At 41.6% G+C, this 21,211-nt stretch overlaps 1 protein-coding gene and 1 long non-coding RNA gene across 3 annotated transcripts in view; one reads left to right on the top strand and one right to left on the bottom strand.

Moving 5' to 3' along the window:
* The window catches only part of LOC142759977 (uncharacterized), a 134,227-nt gene that overhangs the window by 14,499 nt on the left and 98,517 nt on the right, over positions 1-21,211 (bottom strand). The gene's annotated exons all lie outside the window — the stretch shown is intronic.
* Positions 1-21,211, top strand: part of CRIM1 (cysteine rich transmembrane BMP regulator 1) — a 721,727-nt gene that overhangs the window by 612,023 nt on the left and 88,493 nt on the right. Inside the window, exon 9 of the mRNA XM_075862815.1 lies at positions 8,733-8,889. Within this exon, the coding sequence (XP_075718930.1) occupies positions 8,733-8,889 (157 nt within the window). The remainder of the gene's footprint in view (positions 1-8,732; positions 8,890-21,211) is intronic.

The following is a 21,211-nucleotide window of genomic DNA, read 5'->3' as shown; positions in this document are numbered from 1 at the left end:
TTGATGCTGGGAGAGCATGGTGTGTTGTTGTTTGGCATAGCAAGCAGGGTAGCCCGCTCTATGAATTATCAAGGCGTCACAAATAGGCTTCTACCTGGCTATACACGTTGTGCCTCATGACGTACACGCTATCCCTCCATGTTTCACTCACTTGCACCCCATTATCCATTTATTTCTATTGAGGCACTTCATTTATTACTGCCCCCTATATTTCACTTATAGTATTACACTTGCACACACACTATTCATTTATTATTTCTTACTACACCTCCCATGCACCACACACCACTCCCCTCAAGACTAGTGGGAGTGGCTATTATTATTTAAAGCACCTGCTCGCCCTTTCATCAGCATTTCTGGCCTGGCTGTGTCCATTTGTAAGTATGGCCTTTTTCGGTGTTCTTTGTATATGTCCCTGTGTTTTTATCGGTTCTGTTTGTGCATCAGGAACGTTCTGTTCCAGTTTAGGATTTAGGGACTCGCAAGTCTGGGGATCCTTGTCGTGGATTGCGAGCTTGCGTCCTTTTGGCCAAAATGATTACCAATACCCCAGGTATTTTTCATTATTATGTATATTCGCTTCTCTTGGACACAGCCGGGTCTTTGATGCTGGGAGAGCATGGTGTGTTGTTGTTTGGCATAGCAAGCAGGGTAGCCCGCTCTATGAATTATCAAGGCGTCACAAATAGGCTTCTACCTGGCTATACACGTTGTGCCTCATGACGTACACACTATCCCTCCATGTTTCACTCACTTGCACCCCATTATCCATTTATTTCTATTGAGGCACTTCATTTATTACTGCCCCCTATATTTCACTTATAGTATTACACTTGCACACACACTATTCATTTATTATTTCTTACTACACCTCCCATGCACCACACACCACTCCCCTCAAGACTAGTGGGAGTGGCTATTATTATTTAAAGCACCTGCTCGCCCTTTCATCAGCATTTCTGGCCTGGCTGTGTCCATTTGTAAGTATGGCCTTTTTCGGTGTTCTTTGTATATGTCCCTGTGTTTTTATCGGTTCAGCTTTCATTCTTAGCGGCAGCAGGAGCTCCCAGTTACGGAGGTGCAAGATGCATGTTATTGCACCTTGTCCCACTTTGACAGATCTTCTTCAAAATATTTTTCAAGAAAAAAAACTCAGTAACTTCTCATTTCAGCGGGAAGGTTCAGTTACTTTACAAGCTGAAAAAACGTATTCTAAATCCTGGAATCTGAATGAGTAATCATACCTTAAATAGCAAACAAACCAAATAACCACAAGATCCTGAAATGAAATTTCCAGATACGAACTATAAATCTTTATAATTATGTAAAGGATCTGCCAGGCACAGCTTCGGGGTTAACTCCCATAATTAATCAGTCAGCACCTGAATCTACATCCCTGAGACTGACTCCAGCTTCCACCACTCAGGCTGGCAGGCTTAGGAGTGGGAGAGCCTATCGCAACCTGGCCAGACTCAGCTAGCTCCCGCCCTCGGTCTATTTAAGCCTGCCCTTCCTGTCCCTCGGTGCTTGTGATTCTTTTCGTGTGGTTTCCTGGCCCAGCTACAGCTCCTTCTATTTTGATCCTGCTCCATACAGACCCTGGCTTACTGACTACTCTTCTGCTCTTCGTTTGGTACCTCGCACACTCCTGGCTTGACTCGGCTCGTTCACCACTCTGGTTGCTCACGGTGTTGCCGTGGGCAACTGCCCCTTTCCCTTGCTTGTATTCCCTTGTATGTTTGTCGTGTTTGTCGTGAACTTACTGAGCGCAGGGACCGCCGCCCAGTTGTACCCCGTCGCCTAGGGCGGGTCGTTGCAAGTAGGCAGGGACAGAGTGGCGGGTAGACTAGGGCTCACTTGTCCGTTTCCCTACCCCCCGTCATTACAAATTACTTGGATAATTTGATCCTCACAATTTTCTGAAGCTATGTTTAAAGCGTAGTCTCACTTTCCAATGCCATCATGTTTCGAGACCAGTTAAACGGGTTGTCTCACAAGGACAATGCCGTTTTTAATGGATGCCAGCCTGGCTAGCTACAACGTCTGGCTTCTGTAACTACTGGCGATCAGCAGCATGGAAAAGGTAGCATTACATGACATTCAAATAAATGGCCGTCTATGTAACTCATGGACGGCTTGGTCCGCCAGAGCGTTTGCCAATTATTTTGGCTCTCTGTTCTGGATCATAGAAGGGCCTCTATCTATGACATTTGATGGGACAACCCCTTTAAGTAGAGGGTTTTTTTCTACCTGTATAATGAAAAACTTGAGCCTACATTCAATTATACCCTGTAGCATTAGTTAACGTACCTTTGCGTATTTAACCACCCATGTGTACATTGCATTTCAGGGCTATGTTTAAATTTACCCACTGTTATATGATGTGTTACCTAGAAGACTGTAAGACAGTCATAGAAGTCAATAAAATGGAGCACGATGCTCATTCTCTTCTATATATATTGGCACTGGTATAGTTTAGCACCCCACTATGAGTTTACGTCTTCTTTAATTTAACCTCACTGAGGGGCAGTCTAATAAATTAGTTAGCAGAAACAAGATTTCATGGCTTTGACACATCATCTGTCACCAGCGCTAAGAGGTTTAGCAGTCCAGCCAGAGATTAATGTGGAAGAATACCTGAGTGACTCTTAATTGAGGAATACATTTCACGCAGGTAAATTACTTTGAATAAGGGTCTCTCTTGTAGACTCACCAGCATTGAATCTCTGTGATTGGAAACTTGAGGGATCAATATGACCTTGTAAGAATCGGCAGTGGCAAGCATGCATAAACACCTGTACCACGCTGACCCAGCAGGGGTCTGTTCTCATTAGACGGAGTACAAATAAATCACTGATTGTGACTGTATCCAGCAGAGTTCTATCATCCTCGAAATCATTATATACTATCAGTGGGTTTTCATGCCCAGCAGCTAAGTGCCACTGTGGTTAAATTAACATAGCCACTAGGATAGGACCCCTCTCTGCAGAGGTTAATTGTTTCTTTCTGTGATTTTCTGGGAACGTGAACCTGGGAAGTATCGGGTGGTTTCACTGGTAGAATATGTTGCAGCTTGTCCTTTATTGAGGTTTGTGTAAATACCTGTATCGTGCTTTTGAAGTTCACATTTAGGATAAAACCAAGTAAACTACCTTTAATTAAGCACAAATGTATCGCAAATGAGACCTAGTTTTAAGAGACTCCCTCCAATTCTCCTTGCATATCATAAATATAAAGTAATGCTTTAATCATTATCAATTATACCTACTAAGCTTTCATCTTAGTACGGCATGTAGGAAAATTGTGCTCTTGCCTTAAGCTCCCTGATTCCATTATCAGGATATTCATAGTACAAAATGATGAGCGTGTTATCTGCGTCCTAAAGCGTCTCTTACAGAGTATATGAAACTACTGTCCTATCTGTCAGTAAAGAGGACCTGTCACTAGGTCATATAAGTTGTACTAGTATACTCGCCTGAATAGCACTCTATATGCTAATTTTCTGTAGTTACCTAAGAGGGCGTGGACTACCATTAATCTGCCTCGCGCTGATTGGTCAGCATCAGAGGCAGGTAAGCTAGCTCCACCCAGTTGGCTAACTACAGTAAATTAGCCTTTAGGGAGCCAACACAATAGTGGGCCATATCTCTAGACTGGAGGTCCAGGAAAAAAACAAACATAAACACTGGAATCAGGGAGAAAGCGCTATTCAGGTCAGCTAACCAGTTCAACTTATATCACCCAGTGACAGGTCCTCTTTAAAGCTATGTAACGCTCCCTAGCACAGAAGCAGTGTCTTGTGTCAGAACCTTTTTTTTCTAAGTCTACACAGCATTGACATCATATGATTTTGTCATATTTTATTATTCATTCATGTGTTAAGGGAAAACTTAAAGAAGACTTTAATTTCTGATTGCAATTAATCATTGGGGCGTTCGTCAGACTCCCTAAGAAATAATTATTTGGAAGTGGAAGTTTGCTGAATAGCCTATGGTTTACACGAGCAAATCTTCACTCTTGTTATCAACAAGTACTAGCGACATGTATTGATACGTGACTCAAGTACTTCCAGTCCAATACCAGAGAGGTGACAAGATGGCTGTTACTCCCTAGCGCTGGACCAAGGTAACAAAGTAAGTTATTTGTGATGTATTGCTGGGAATCCAGCAGAGGCTTCTTGTCTCCTACCAGAGACTTTTAAAGAGGCTCTGTCACCAGATTTTCAAACCCCTATCTCATATTGCAGCAGATTGGCGCTGCAATGTAGATTACAGTAACGTTTGTTTTTTTTCAAAAACGAGCATTTTTGGCCAAGTTATGACCATTTTTATATTTATTCAAATGAGCCTTTCTTATGCACAACTGGGCGTGTTTAAAGTTATGTCCAAGTGGGCGTGTATTGTGAATAGAAGTGTATGATGCTGACGAATCAGCATCATCCACTTCTCTTCGTTAACACCCAGCTTCTGGCAGTGCACAGACACACAGCGTGTTCTCGAGAGATCACGCTGTGACGTCACTCACTTCCTCCCACAGGAACTTCATCGCGTCGGAAGAGCGAGGACACGCTGTGTGTCTGTGCACTGCCATAAGCTGGGTGGTAACGAAGAGAAGTGGATGATGCTGATTCGTCAGCATCATACACTTCTATTCACAACGCCCAGCTAGTAAAACAAGTAAAAACGTCCAGATGTACACACACAATACACGCCCAGTTGGACATAACTTTAAACACTCCCAGTTGTACATAAGAAAGGCTCATTTGCATAAATATAAAAATGGTCATAACTTGGCCAAAAATGCTTGTTTTTAAAAAAAAACAAAAAACGTTACTGTTATCTACATTGCAGCGCCGATATGCTGCAATATGAGATAGGGGTTGCAAAATCTGGTGACAGAGCCTCTTTAAGCTAAGCTTTTATAGTCTAAATAGGATCACATTTTTATAAAGCTGTCTAAGGTCGATTACTTGGAAAAATATATCAATATAGATTTAAAAGATAACCTGCCACTAGGGGGAGCTTTGGAGATTACTGCATACTGTTAATAAATTTAACTCAATAATAACACAGTATTTAGTCATCTAAGCTGCCTCAAGTGGTCACTGCAGGAAGCCAGCATTAACACCCACTATGAAGATATATTTTATTTATTCGATTTATTGGAGAAGAAAAAACATTATAGTTTATATATACATTCCTTCACACTAGGGAATGCATCCAAATCAAGTCAAAATAAACCCAATTACGCTGCCAGACATAGGTAGGCTTAAAATACAAGAATTCAATGTAATATGTCAACATGGTAACCGCAAATATTTGGTTCTCTTAAAGAGGCTCTGTCACCACATTATAAGTGCCCTATCTCCTACATAATGAGATCGGCGCTGTAATGTAGAGAACAGCAGTGGTTTTTATTTAAAAAAACTATCTATTTTCAACAAGTTATGATCGATTTTAGCTTTATGCTAATGACTTTCTTAATGCCCAAGTGGCGTGTTTTTATTTTTGACCAAGTGGGCGTTGTACAGAGGAGTGTATGACGCTGAGCAATCAGCGTCATACACTTCCCTCTATTCATGTATTCAGCACATAGTGATCCTGCATTGTTCACTATGTGCTGTCACATACACCCACATTAACGTTACTGAAGTGTCTTGACAGTATATTTGGATATTTGGAACCAAATATTTGCTGTTAAGAGGTGCAGATTCCCTTTAACCCCTTCCCTCCTGCAGCCATTTTTCCGTTTTTCATTATAGTTTTTTCCTCCCCACATTCCAAAGGCCATAACTTTTGAATTTTTCCGTTGATAAAGCCATATGAAGGCTTGATTTTTGTGGGACGAGTTGTAGTTTTTCATACCACTGTTTATTGTACCATATAATGTACTAGGAAACTGTAAAAAAAATTTAGTGGTGGAATGGGAAAAACAGATTCCTCCATTGTTGTGGGTTTTGATTTTACGGCGTTCACCGTGCGATAAAAATGACATGTAAACTTTATTCTACGGATTAATATAATTACGGCGATACCAAATGTATATAGTTTTTTTTTTTAAGTTTTACTACTTTTACAAGGAAAAAAATATTTTTAAAACTGCAGGAAAAATTAGAGAAAAGAAACTCCTTGATGGAATTTGTCAAATTTCAGAACAATTGTTTTTATTGATTTTGTCTAAAATTTAAACACTGCAACGCGTTTCGACCCTGCACTGGGGTCTTCATCAGGCATTTTGTACTTTTAAAAATAAAATTTGTTTTGTGTCGCCATATTCTGAGAGTCATACCTTTTTTTATTATTTTCCTCGATTGAGCGGTGTGAGCGCTTATTTTTTTGCGGGGCGAGCTGTAGTTTCTATTGGTAAAATTTTTGGGTACATGAGACTTTTTCTTCACTTTTTATAATTTTTTTGTGGGAGATGAGGTGACCAAAAAACAGCGATTTTGGCGTTTTAATTTATCCCGCTTGTTACACTGAAGTGTCGGCTGTAAGATACAACTGACACGCTCATTCTATGAAGCATGCTCAGCCCGTTAGCCCGCTCCATACTCCCCCACCTGACCTTCGCCATATACATACGGTTAGAAGTTAAAATCCACATCTTTGTTGCCGTTTTCAATATCGATTTGGCCACAAATTTCACCTACTGCATTGCATTAAAGCATGCTGCGGATATGAAAATCTATAGCATAGCTAGTATCTGCTGCAGAATTTTTACACTGTTTGTAAATAGGGTTTGTTAAAAACCCCATTCACCTGCAGTTCACTGTACCTTGCACTGTACTGCGGAATTTCATTGCAAATTGTTTGTTCATCTTCGAGCACCATTTTACAGTTTACAGATAAAATTAATCAACATAAATGCTGAACAACTTTGTAAATATATTGCATTATTTACCATGTACTGGTCCTGAGTTACAGAATGTATTATAGTTTAGAGCTGCATTCACAATTCAGCACGGTTCAGAGCTGAAATCTCCCAGCATGTCTTGCTTTTTCAATGTTGCCAGAGCTCACTCTGGACATCCTTGGTTATCATGGGAAGATATCATGGTTAAACAGACCATGTTTCTCCTTAGTGTCAGCGTTTTGTCGACAGAAAATAATACATTTCTGCTAATGACTTTTATTGCTACAGATTTATTTTGCCACATCACTTAGTTCAGCGCCGTGTACGCGATGAAATAGCTGATTAGAAAAATGAAAAAAGACAGAACATCACTAAGAAGTCTGCAGTTCAGTTAACTGTCAAGTGTCTCCTGGCAACTTTTTGCTCCTTTCCATGTGTGTGACAAGAGCTTTATCTTTCAGACAATATGATTTGTCAATATAGTGGGCTAAACATTTTGGAGGATAGCCGAAAATGAAAAGGAAGTCAAATAGATGACTTTCCATATAAATAATTCTGCGTTACGTGCAAGATGAAAGCTTTTTGAAAAATATCTAATTTATTACGAGTTATTGTGTGTACATATATTAGGAATGCTTAACAACTCCCTAAACAGGTACATTATTTTACTGGGGAGCCTGACTTCAGGTCTTTATAAGGGGGACGTACTAGTTACTAAAAAAAAAGATGCAGAGATAAAATGAGAGTTCTCAGGGACCACATTTGCAGCACTACTTATCTACATACGCACATCCGTACAAGAGCATCTGTCAACCTGCTGTGTACAGTGAAGTCCATAGAGCAGCTATATGGACTGTATGCGAACAAACAGTACACTTTTGCTGCTGCAGTCCCTAAGATCTCAGTGTAGGGTTGGCATCATAGAGCTCAGATGGTATGGACCATACATTGAAAGACATTACATTCTCATTTACTGCTTTCTATGGTTACTACTTTCTTTATCAATATTGTTATTGTATCCAACAATACAATTATTACCAGGAAAACCATTTTCTATTGTGTTGCGGTGTATATTTTGACATCAGTTCCATATCATCTACAGTCCCGTCTCAACATAATATAGATACGAGTGGAGCTGGAAGCACTGACAGTATTTTATCATTTTCAGTTAGTATAAGAACAAACAGTGGACTTTTAAAAAGTGTGTATCTTCACTGTATAGAAGAAATACAGGAAGAAAAACAAATCAGTTGTCTTTAGGAGAAGAGGGGCAAAAAGGGACAGGGAAGAGAAGGGAGGAACACCTCGCACAGCATTCTCAGGGGATTAACACAAGAGGAAAGTGGTTCTGGACATCAAAGCCGGACTCTCTGGAACTTATATTGTGTCTGAAATCAAGTTTTCTGGAATTTGACAGTAGAATCTAGAATACGGGCCATCAGGTACTCCAAGAGGTCTTGTGTGTGTGTGTGTGTGTGTGTGTGTGTGTGTGTGTGTGAATAGTGTATGAACCTCTACCCAATAGGGGAAGATCAACGGGCAATCCAAGAACACATGGTAAAGGAAACCCCCAGGGGAATTTCATCGGCAGCACACATTCATTTGTTTTTTTTTTTTCTTTCTTCATAGAATTCAAAGAGGGTGTACTTTTTTTTTCTCATGACTCTGTATTGAAGATACGGCCCACAGAGGAGGGTCCCTGTAAGCAACTGGGCTCAAATGGAGTGGTCCACATGTTTTTATCATTACCCAATTAGATTTTCAATGGTTTCAAGTAAGATCACACTGGCTATTCTAGCAGCCAAGAAAATAAAACTAGTAAGTCATATTTATTATTTCAATACTGTAACTTGAGTGTATTTTGTGTGTTTTTTTTAAAGGAGAGGAGCTTTGCACTGGACTTATATCAGGTTGTGCCCTGGACTGTCCCTATGGCTTTCAGACTCATTTCCACAACTGTGAGATCTGCCAGTGCCGACCAAGGCCCAAGAAGTGCAAGCCCATGGTCTGTGATAAATACTGTCCGTTCGGCTACCTGTAAGTATTCATGGTGCTTTGTCATTTTTGAGGAAATGTTAGTCTCATAAAAACTCGTAAAATTCTGGGATATGTCTCCCTGAAGCCCTCCAGTATGAAATACTATTCTGAGCCAGAAACTCACTGCATTTTAATAAATGTGCTGTCTGACAGAAGCGTCTGCAACCTCCGTGTGTGCATATTTTTTCTAGAACAACTTCATTTATTACATTTATAGCACAGCGCTGACTATGCTGTGCGGCTTAAGCTGCTGTGGTCCCCAACTGCTGCCTTGTGTACATATGTACTACCAATGTCAGAACATCCTAATATATTCCTATCCAATACCCCTGGTATCCCACAGCATTTTGGTTTCACCTGTCAGTCATACAACCATTTATCTGCTAGTATTATGTACTTGTAGAAAGCAGTGATTTTCTATTTTTAATGACTTCTTCTTCATGCATATTTCAAGCCTGATACATTATGTAATAATTTTTTAATGTGAAAAAAAGGTAGCAGTAAATTTTTATTACTTATTTATTGAAATAATTAAAACGGAATGCATGTGCTCTAAACATTATGAGCCAGTAATATATTTGCTTGTCTATAAAGTTTGTCGTCACTCCTATTATTTTACTTTTAGGACAATTAAAGACAGTCATTGGTATATAACTAATATATTAGTCATCTTGCCAGCCTCTTAATGAGAGCACTTCACCTTCGCACAGAAAGAGATATACAGATTATTTTACATTTTTAAGGGCAAACAAAACTTTCAAAAAACTTTTGACATGTCAGCAGTTTTGATTGGTGGGGTCCGAGGCTGCAGTGTTTGAAAAAACAAAGTGGCAGAAGCAATTGAGTGAGCGCTGTGCCGCTTGATTCTGAACGGCTTTCCTCGGAAAGCCAAGCCAGCGGTGTACGGGCTCAAAAAGACAGTTTTTACAAACCATGGCAGTCTCAGCGCTCGGACCCCCACAGATCAAAACGTCTGACATGTCGCTATGATGTGTCAAAAGTTTTTGTAAAGTTTAGTTACCCTTTAATAATAGTATTCTATTTCCACTGTACCTAAGGCATTTCTCTTAGAAATGCCTGCTAGTGGTATATAGAGTCAGACTGGCCCACCACACTATCAGAGGATCCTCCAGTAAGCCCACACACTGACAAAATAATGGGCCCTAAAGGTCCAGCAGAAGACAACTCTATTTAGAGCTAAAGTTGGTCAATTACTTGCCGCTATGGTCTGTCTTATGGGTTGATTCACAGGTAACCAATTAGACTTTATTGATGATATTCCCTGTGTGTTCAATGATAACAACAAAGATCATAATACAATTAAAAGTGGACAAGAACATGATCTATATAGATGGAGGGTGGACTCCTTAGAGCCATTCACACTGGTGGACCCAAGGAACATCAGTCAACATTGGTAGTATTCATAAATTCTCTTTGTGACAGTTAGCGTTACATATTTTGGTAGCTACCAGATCGCTCTTATCAATAGCATGGAAATCCCCTGTTCATGCCTTATACCAAGTGACGTGAAGTCAAGGTCAATTCACACTGAACCTTTGGAATGAATATCTGAAACAAACTTCATCCTGTCCTCTACACACTTGATTTCCTTCCACCCCTAGTTGTTATATATATATATTTATATATACAGGGTGGGCCATTTATATGGATACACCTAAATAAAATGGGAATGGTTGGTGATATTAACTTCCTGTTTGTGCCACATTAGTATATGGGAGGGGGGAAACTTTTCAAGCTGGGTGTTGACCATGGCGGCCATTTTGAAGTCGGCCATTTTGTATCCAACTTTAGTTTTTTCAATGGGAAGAGTGACACATCAAACTTATCGAGAATTTCACAAGAAAAACAATGGTGTGCTTGGTTTTAACATTACTTTATTCTTTCATAAAATGTGTTCAAAGTGCTGCCCATTGTGTTGGATTGTCAATGCAACCCTTTTCTCCCACTCTTCACACACTGATAGCAACACCGCAGAAGAAATGCCTCCCGATCTGACCCCCTTAGACTTTTATCTTTGGGGTCATCTGAAGGCAATTGTCTATGCTGTGAAGATACGAGATGTGCAGCAACTGAAACTACGGATACTGGAAGCCTGTGCTAGCATTTCTTCTGCGGTGTGGCTATCAGTGTGTGAAGAGTGGGAGAAGAGGGTTGCATTGACAATCCAACACAATGGGCAGCACTTTGAACACATTTTATAAGTGGTCAGAAACTTGTAAATAACTCATGAAAGAATAAAGTAACGTTAAAACCAAGCACACCATTGATTTTCTTGTGAAATTCTCGATAAGTTTGATGTGTTACATGACCCTCTTCCCATTGAAAAAACTAAAGTTGGATACAAAATGTCCGACTTCAAAATGGCCGCCATGGTCAACACCCAGCTTGAAAAGTTTCCCCCCTCCCATATACTAATGTGCCACAAACAGGAAGTTAATATCACCAACCATTCCCATTTTATTTAGGTGTATCCATATAAATGGCCCACCCTGTATATATTTTTATATATATATATATATATATATATATATATATATATATATATATATACATAGTTATACTATAATGCTTTGTTTCGAATGTTGGATTATTACTGTTCCTTGTTATATTTTATCTGTCAAAGATATATAGACAATATTATAAGGGTCAATATTGTACGTGAACATATGTTCAGCTTCTAAACATCTCACCCACAGTTAACATTACATTCACGTTAATGACGCTGTGGTAGACCCTTACCATTATTAATGGCACGTGTATATATGACTTATATGCGACAATGAGCCCAGTGTGCCTAAGTGTAGAATATTTTTTATTGCAATAATAACATTACGCATTTCAAAATTTCCTGCCTGCGTAAATGTGAGACCAATCTCTAATTGCCGTGTAAATAATTGCTTAACATGTTTTGTTTATTTTGTTTCTTTTTTTACATGCAACATGATTTCCAATCCTCATTCTGTAAAATCCAGCACAATGTAATTATATACAGATACTTTGTGAGCAGGTATAATCCAAAATAACAGTTTTTTTCACACTAATTGGCGCAACAATTTTACTGTTTTGTTTCAATACTACACAAAGATCAAACATTTTGCTTGTCAGAGTAGCCGTGCATCAGATCTGGACAAGATTTGGCTTTGTAGCCGTTCACCCTAATCATATATGTAGGTTGGGCAGTCCGGCAATCAGGGTATGGTGGGAGATGGCAGAAGAACTTTGGCATATTGCCATAGGACTGCAATTTACTTATCTTTTTAAATGCCCTTTAGAAATTGTTCAGATGAGAGATTTTTATGGAAGGTGATTTGGCTGTAAAAGTGTGTATTTAAATTCTTGGAAAATAACAAAATAATTGAATTTCTGCCTGACTAGCAGGGTCATTTCCAAGGAAAGAGATTGAGCGGAATAGATACCAGAGAAGCAGATATTGCTGTATTAGTCAGACGCTTGCATAGCATTGCAAAGTGATTACAGCTATATACAATTGGCATTGCAAACAATAGTCCTTCATACCATGTTGCTGATGTGCTAAGGGCACATAAAGACTTGCATAAATCTGTGATTTTTCTTAGCTCATAATCTGTTTTTATCTTTTTCTGATGATAAGTTTTCTGGAAGAAGCAGGGCAGCAGAGGAATCAGTGCCATATTTATAACGAAACGTGCTATGGATATGTAATTGAGGAATACGCTTATAGCAATGTACCTACCAAATAAAACTCTCTATCTCCAGCCTACATGAGATAAAGGCGCTGAAGAAAATAGGCTACCATTAGATATCATTAGGCTGGAGAGCATTATGATTTTGCTGGCTGATACAATATATTGTCCCAGCTCTTGAGTGCTTGCTGCCCAGTCTGGGTCATGTTATTCCCCTGCCAGTTCTGTGAAAATCGGCCTTTCTCAGAGTGCAGTAATTTAATTTCAGTAGATTGTGTGAAACAGCGAAGATCAGAAACTTTTCAAAAGGGTTTTGAAATATTGTTTCACACTTTCTATTTAGTTGTGCTTTATAGAAAATTTATTTTTTTGGTGGGCTGGTACATTATTTCAATCTAATATATCTATCCTGTTTTCCAATTTAGTTGACAGTATGGTTTGGTTCTCTTTACCTGATGGCTTGCAAGCCCCATAATTGTTTTTTGTTTTTGAAAGCCACTGAAGAATGTACTGAATAACTTAACAATAGGCCCAATAAAGCAAGTAAATGTATCATATATAAACAACCCTTTAGATTATAATTCCTTCTGTGGATGCCTCCTTTTTAAAAGTAAAAAGGCAGAGCTGATAAAGGATAAAAAAAAAGGAAAAAAATGTGCATATTTTAATATGAATCATCTCAATTAAGGTACATTTCCCTAGTTTGTCTCCCTTTTTAGCATAGTACTGGCTTTGTTGCCACAATTTGGAATCTACTAGCATAGGTCATCTTAAAGGGGTAATCCCATTAATCATTTTCATACCAAAAGAGTTGTTATAAAATAGTTTGCAGTGGTGGTGCTGCTAATCTGTGCTGGGCAGTGGGCTCTGAGCACAATCAATCTTCTTCCCCCTCTGGAAGCTGACAATATGGTTTCTTCTTACTTTTCCTCCAGATAGGCAACATGGGATCCAGAGTAGTGAAAATATGCACTCACTTAGAAACCAATGAAAATATAATGAAATAAAACAATTGTTCATGTCTGCTGTCAGGTTGAAGAGCTTTACAATCCGCAAAAGCTGAGAAGTATTTGTCTCATCGGCTATACTGCCGTGCTACTGCAGAGGCTTTGCTCCTTACCTGACAAGCAGGGAAGAAAGCTATTTCCATTGGCTGATCTGCAGTGAACAGAGGATCAGCAAGTATGCGTGTCCACCAGCACTCAGCTCAGTAGGTGGAAGTGCACAATTTTATACTAAATATATAGAACAAAAAAGAATAACATTTCTGGACAAAAAAACAGCACTCACTGAGTTACAAAAATATTAAATTTAATCCCCATAGTATTAACCCCTTAACGCTCCATGACCTACTATTAGGTCATGCTAATTAGAGCGTTCGCGCTCAGTGACCTAATAGTAGGTCATGGAGTAAACACGGCGCCGTTCGCGCAGCGCGCGTTCACAAGCTGTGACAGCTGCTGTTTCCGACAGCAGGCTATCACGGCTCAATACGCCGAGACCTGCCGCGATGGTCCCGCCTCCACGATCGCCCCTATTGGTCAGTTAGTGAGTAACTGTCCAATAGTGGCGATCGGTCGCTTCACTTCCTCTCCCTGACCTCACATCCGCCCTGAACGCCCTGTTGGAGATAGCAAGGCGTTCAGAGCGGTTGTGAGAAAGAGAGAGAGAAGAGAAAGAGTGTAAAAAAGTGAAAAAAGAAGTTAAAAACAACTTTTTTCTGCTTCCTACCTCCCCAATCCACTACCCAGTCCGGTACCCTTCCTCTTTGTGTTCCCCCCACGTTTTTGGTCAGTGATCTCCTATCACTGACCACTTCTTAGTCTTCAGGACCACATTTCTTGGTCCCTGGGGATACTTTTTTTCTTTATAAAACAATATAAAACAAAAAAATATATAAAAATGTAAAGAAAAAAAAAGTCATTATTTTAGAAAATTTGGACAATTTAACTGGTTAGTTTAGTATTAGTAGGATTAGTTAATGTCAGGGAACCATCAAAAAGCGTAGTTAGGTATAGCGTCAGGGAATTTAGCGTCAGGAATCCGTCACCGTAGTTAGATCTAGCGTTAGGGATCCATCACCGTAGTTAGGTTTAGCGTCAGGGAAGCTTGGAATAATCTAGATAGGTTTAGTGTCAGGCACCCGTCACCGTAGTTAGGTTTAGTGTTAGGGAAGCTCGGAATAATCTAGTTAGGTTTAGTGTCAAGGAATAGTCGCCGTAGTTAGGTTTAGTCTCAGGGAAGTTCAAATAAAATCTAGTTAGGTTTAGTGTTAGGTACCCTCGCCCTAGTTAGGTTTAGTCTCAGGGAAGCCCACTCTTTCTATAAAAACACACCATTTTTTGGCAGGTTTAGGTAGCAGCCTATTGCTCCTAGTTAGGGAAGCAAACAATCATGTCCCAACGGACATTTAGTGCCGAAGAGGCATATTCATTTCTTGCCTCCGACACAGAGTCGTCGGATGGTGAGACTCTGTTCTATTTATCCACCTCCTCATCCAGTGATGAAGAAGGGGAACCCCCTAGGAGACGCCCCAGGACCACCACCACAGTTAAACCCCCCCCGAGCGAAATTACCCCGCCGCAGATGAAACCCCCGAGCGAAGTGACCCCTCCGCAGTTGAAGCCCCCGAGCGAAGGGACTCATTTTGGACACCCACACCAGACATTTATAAGCCCCAAATCCCCGAGTACACGGGCAGCCCGGAGATCAAATTTAATACGGCAGGGCTCAGTGAGATGGACTTTTTCAAGTTCTTCTTCACTGATGACTTTATAGATCTTATGGTCTCCCAGACTAATTTATATGCCCAACAGTATATTACTAAGAACCCCACATCATTTTATGCCCAATCCCACAGATGGACCCCTGTCGATGCAGCAGAGTTGGGCAAGTTCTGGGGACTTCATTTGAACATGGGGCTTCTGAAAAAGCCGTCCATTAGGACCTACTGGAGCACGGACATCTTATACCACACCCCGATGTATCGTATGGCCATGTCCAGGATGCGTTATGAGGCAATACTTCGCTTCTTACATTATACAGATAATGAGCAGTGCCCACCCCGAGATAACCCCAGTTATGGCAGTTTATACAAACTGAGACCCCTGTTAGACCATTTCAGGTCCCGGTTTGCCCAAGCATACACCCCCGAGAAGTGTATTTCTATTGATGAGTCCCTGGTACATTTTAAAGGGAGGCTTCAATTCCGCCAGTACCTGCCAAGTAAGAGGGCAAGGTATGGCGTGAAGATGTATAAGCTGTGCAAGAGTGCATCAGGGTATACATACAAATTTAGGATATATGAAGGGAAGGACAGCAGTATTCAGCCCCCAGAATGCCCCCCTTTACTGGGAATTAATGCAAAAATTGTGTGGGATTTGGTGCACCCACTGCTGGACCAGGGTTACCACCTCTACCTGGATAATTTTTATACCAGCGTCCCACTCTTCAAGTGCCTCGCTTCCAGAAGTAATGCGGCACTGCTAGAAGGAATCTGAGAGGCCTCCCTAAGACTCTGCTTGGGCAAAGACTCAGAAGGGGTGAGAGCAGGGCACATTCTAGCAGCAACATATTGTGTGTCAAGCACAAGGACAAGAGTGATGTCCTTGTATTGACAACAATACATGACCACACCAGTACCCATGTACCTGTACGAGGTACCAGTACAGAGACCCCCAAACCAGACTGCATCCTGGACTACAATAGGTACATGGGAGGGGTGGACTTGTCAGATCAAGTCCTGAAGCCCTGTAGCGCCATGCGGAAATCGAGGGTGTGGTAGAAGAAGCTGGCCGTGCACATCATACAGATGGCATTGTACAATGGGTACGTGCTATGTCGATGTGCAGGCCAGAGGGGAACTCTCCTGGAATTTCAAGAGGTGGTTATCAAAAATCTAATCTTTAGGGACCAGGAAGGGGGGGCACCCAGGACTTCTGGAAGCGAGGCCACACGCATAGTACCAGGGCAACATTTTCCAGGAGAAGTTCCCCAAACTGGTGGGAAGGGAAAAAGTCAAAAGAGGTACAGAGTCTGCTATAAGAGGGGAATAAGGAAGAACACAGTATACCAATGTGACACGTGTCCCGAAAAACCAGGGCTCTCTATAAAAGATTGTTTTAAAATGTATCATACATCCCTTGATTTTTAATCTACGCCAGTTTTACTTACCCTGATGCACTCCGCACAGCTTATCCCCCTCATCTTTCCCTTCTTAGCCCTGCCGTGTGCCCAGGCAACAGATGACAGTCACATGTAGGGTATTGCCGTACCCAGGAGAACACACATTGCAATTTATGGGGTGTATGTCTCCAGTGGCGCATGCTGGCCACAATATATCGGACACTGAAATGGTATATATGTATAGAAAATTGCAAATCTCACTCTGCACCATCTGCTGCACATTACTTTTTACACAATACCTGTGGGGTCAAAATGCTCACCACACCTCTAGATGAATGCATTAAGGGGTGTTGTTTTTAAAATGGGGTCACTTCTCGGGGGTTTCAACTGTACTGGTACCTCAGGGCAGAGGCGTAGCTAGGTTCTCCTGCACCCATTGCAAAGATTCAGATTGGCGCCCCCCCCAACTTATTTCCCGACATCTCCTTCCCCCTCGCCATGTTTTCTTTCCCTACCAATCAATGAAATGTAATTTTTTTTCACAATTTTTTTACTGTAACTCGATTATAAAAGCATTTCTACATTTTACAAGCGATGTAGTTCTATGATGTATTTAACATAAAAATAAATTAAAAGAAAATAAATTAAAGAGGCCACACACAGTCCCTGTAGATAGCGCCACACAGCCCCTCTCTTGTAGATAGTGCCACACACAGCCCCCTGTAGATAGTGCCACACACAGCCCCCTTTGTATATAGTGCCACACACAGCCCGCCTCCCCCCTAGTAGATAGCGGCACACTCCCCCCCCTTGTAGATAGTGCCACACACAGCCGGCTTCCCCCCTTGTAGATAGCAGCACACTCTCCCCCATTGTAGATAGCGCCACACACAGCCCGCTGCCCCTTTGTAAATAGCGCCACACCCCCCCCCCCCCCCCCCCCCGCCTTGAAAATAGTGCAACATTCCCCCCTTTTAAATAGCGCCACACTCCCACCCCTTGTACTTAGCGCCACACTGTGAACAGACCGGTGAGCGGTAGCCTACCTCTACCACTCTCCGCTCTGCCTGGTGTGACTTACCGGAGGAGCCGAGGAGGTCATGCGGCGCAGGCAGCGGCGGAGTTTCTTCTGACTAGGGTCGGTGACAGCCAGGGCCGGCCTTAGCTTGGATGGCGCCCTGTGCGGGACAGATATTTAGACATACAGGCAAATATATAGACGTACAGACACATTATATATACAGTGAAGGAAATAAGTATTTGATCCCTTGCTGATTTTGTAAGTTTGCCCACTGTCAAAGTCATGAACAGTCTAGAATTTTTAGGCTAGGCTAATTTTACCAGTGAGAGATAGATTATATTTAAAAAAAACACAGAAAATCACATTATCAAATTATATATATTTATTTGCATTGTGCACAGAGAAATAAGTATTTGATCCCCCACCAACCATTAAGAGTTCGGCCTCCTCCAGACCAGTTACACGCTCCAAATCAACTTGGTGCCTGCATTAAAGACAGCTGTCTTAAATGGTCACCTGTATAAAAGACTCCTGTCCACAGACTCAATTAATCAGTCTGACTCTAACCTCTACAACATGGGCAAGACCAAAAAGCTTTCTAAGGATGTCAGGGACAAGATCATAGACCTGCACAAGGCTGGAATGGGCTACAAAACCATAAGTAAGACACTGGGTGAGAAGGAGACAACTGTTGGTGCAATAGTAAGAAAATGGAAGACATACAAAATGACTGTCAATCGACATCGATCTGGGGCTCCATGCAAAATCTCACCTCGTGGGGTATCCTTGATACTGAGGAAGGTGAGAGCTCAGCCGAAAACTACACGGGGGGAACTTGTTAATGATCTCAAGGCAGCTGGGACCACAGTCAACAAGAAAACCATTCGTAACACATTACACCGTAATGGATTAAAATCCTGCAGTGCCCGCAAGGTCCCCCGGCTCAAGAAGGCACATGTACAGGCCCGTCTGAAGTTTGCAAATGAACATCTGGATGATTCTGAGAGTGATTGGGAGAAAGTGCTGTGGTCAGATGAGACTAAAATTTAGCTCTTTGGCATTAACTCAACTCGCCGTGTTTGGAGGAAGAGAAATGCTGCCTATGACCCAAAGAACACCGTCCCCACTGTCAAGCATGGAGGTGGAAACATTATGTTTTGGGGGTGTTTCTCTGCTAAGGGCACAGGACTACTTCACCGCATCAATGGGAGAATGGATGGAGCAATGTACCGTCAAATCCTGAGTGACAACCTCCTTCCCTCCACCAGGACATTAAAAATGGCTCGTGGCTGGGTCTTCCAGCACGACAATGACCCGAAACATACAGCCAAGGCAACAAAGGAGTGGCTCAAAAAGAAGCACATTAAGGTCATGGAGTGGCCTAGCCAGTCTCCAGACCTTAATCCCATCGAAAACTTATGGAGGGAGCTGAAGATACGAGTTGCCAAGCGACAGCCTCGAAATCTTAATGATTTACAGATGATCTGCAAAGAGGAGTGGGCCAAAATTCCATCTAACATGTGTGCAAACCTCATCATCAACTACAAAAAACGTCTGACTGCTGTGCTTGCCAACAAGGGTTTTGCCACCAAGTATTAAGTCTTGTTTGCCAAAGGGATCAAATACTTATTTCTCTGTGCACAATGCAAATAAATATATATAATTTTGACTATGTGATCTTCTTTTTTTTTTTTTTTTTAGATAATCTATCTCTCACTGGTAAAATTAACCTAGCCTAAAAATTCTAGACTGTTCATGTCTTTGAAAGTGGGCAAACTTACAAAATCAGCAAGGGATCAAATACTTATTTCCTTCCCTGTCTGTGTACTTATCTGCCGGTGTGTGTGTATATATACACACACACACACACCGGCAGATAAGTTTTTTATCCCTTGCTGATTTTGTAAGTTTGCCCACTTTCAAAGACATGAACAGTCTAGAATTTATATATATATATATATATATATATATATATATATATATACACACACACACACACACACCGGCAGATAAGTACACAGACAGGGACATATACAAATACATAAAAGGCACATATATAGAAGCACAAAGACACATTCACAAACAGACCCATATATACGCACACAGGCACATATGTACACAGTACAGATAATGTAGTAGATGTTACCTGCAGTCCTATGTAACACCACAGATAACACAGAGATAGCTCTCTAAATACAGATAGTAGTGTTACCTGCAGTCCTATGTAACACCACAGATAACACAGTGGTAACTCTCTGAGTTCAGATAATGTAGTAACTGTTGCCTACAGTCCTATGTAACACCACAGATAACACATTGTAGCAGAGCTGAGATTGTAATTTAGCACAATGTGTTATCTGTGGTGTTACATAGGACTGCAGGCAACAGCTGCTACATTATCTGTAATCAGAGTTATCACTGTGTTATCTGTAGTGTTACATAGGACTGCAGGTAACATCTACTACATTATCTGTACTGTGTAGCAGAGCTGAGATTGTAATTTAGCACACAGTACAGATAATGTAGTAGATGTTACCTGCAGTCCTATGTAACACCACAGATAACACAGCGATAACTCTCTAAATACAGATAGTAGTGTTACCTGCAGTCCTATGTAACACTACAGATAACACAGTGATAACTCTCTGAGTACAGATAATGTAGTAGATGTAAGAGACAAACACATGCAGAGACACAGAGAGACAGAGACACACACACACACACACACACTGTAACATATACATACACACACACACACACACACTGTAACATATACACAGACACTCACCATGTCTCCTTGCTGACAGGTCAGGACGGGCTGTGTGTGGGCGGAGCTTCCTCTCTGCTTCTCGGCAGAGAACAGAGTGGAGGCAGATGCAGGGAGGCTGCAGCACGGGAGTGGACCTGTCCCCTGACCTGAGTCATCTGACCTCATGTCACTGACGTGAGGTCAGGTGACTGGACTGGTCCACTTCCTGGCCGTCAAAGACCCCAGTCAGAATGCCGTAATGTCCTGGCTGTTCCTAAGCTGCTGCAGGTGTCCGACATACGGGGCGCCTGTCAGCAGTGATCAGCTTCTCTTCGGCGCCCCCCTTCCCTATCCTCCGGGTTGCGCCCGGGGGACATGCCCCGCCTGCCCTCCCCCCCTAGCTACGCCCCTGCTCAGGGGCTTCTGCATACATGACTTAGCACCAGAAAAGCTCCAGGAAGCCAAATGGTGGACCTTTCCTTCTGAGCCCTGCCGTGTGCCCAGGCAACAGATAACAGCCACATGTAGGGTATTGCCGTACCCAGGAGAACCCACATTGCAATTTATGGGGTGTATGTCTCCAGTGGCGCATGCTGGGCACAATATATCGGACACTGAAATGGTATATATGTATAGAAAATTGCAAATCTCACTCTGCACCATCTGCTGCACATTACTTTTTACACAATACCTGTGGGGTCAAAATGCTCACCACACTCTAGATGAATGCATTAAGGGGTGTTG

Source organism: Rhinoderma darwinii, chromosome 4 (genome assembly GCF_050947455.1).
Source record: "Rhinoderma darwinii isolate aRhiDar2 chromosome 4, aRhiDar2.hap1, whole genome shotgun sequence".
Taxonomy (NCBI): domain Eukaryota; kingdom Metazoa; phylum Chordata; class Amphibia; order Anura; family Rhinodermatidae; genus Rhinoderma; species Rhinoderma darwinii.
This window is presented reverse-complemented; position numbering and strand designations above follow the sequence as displayed.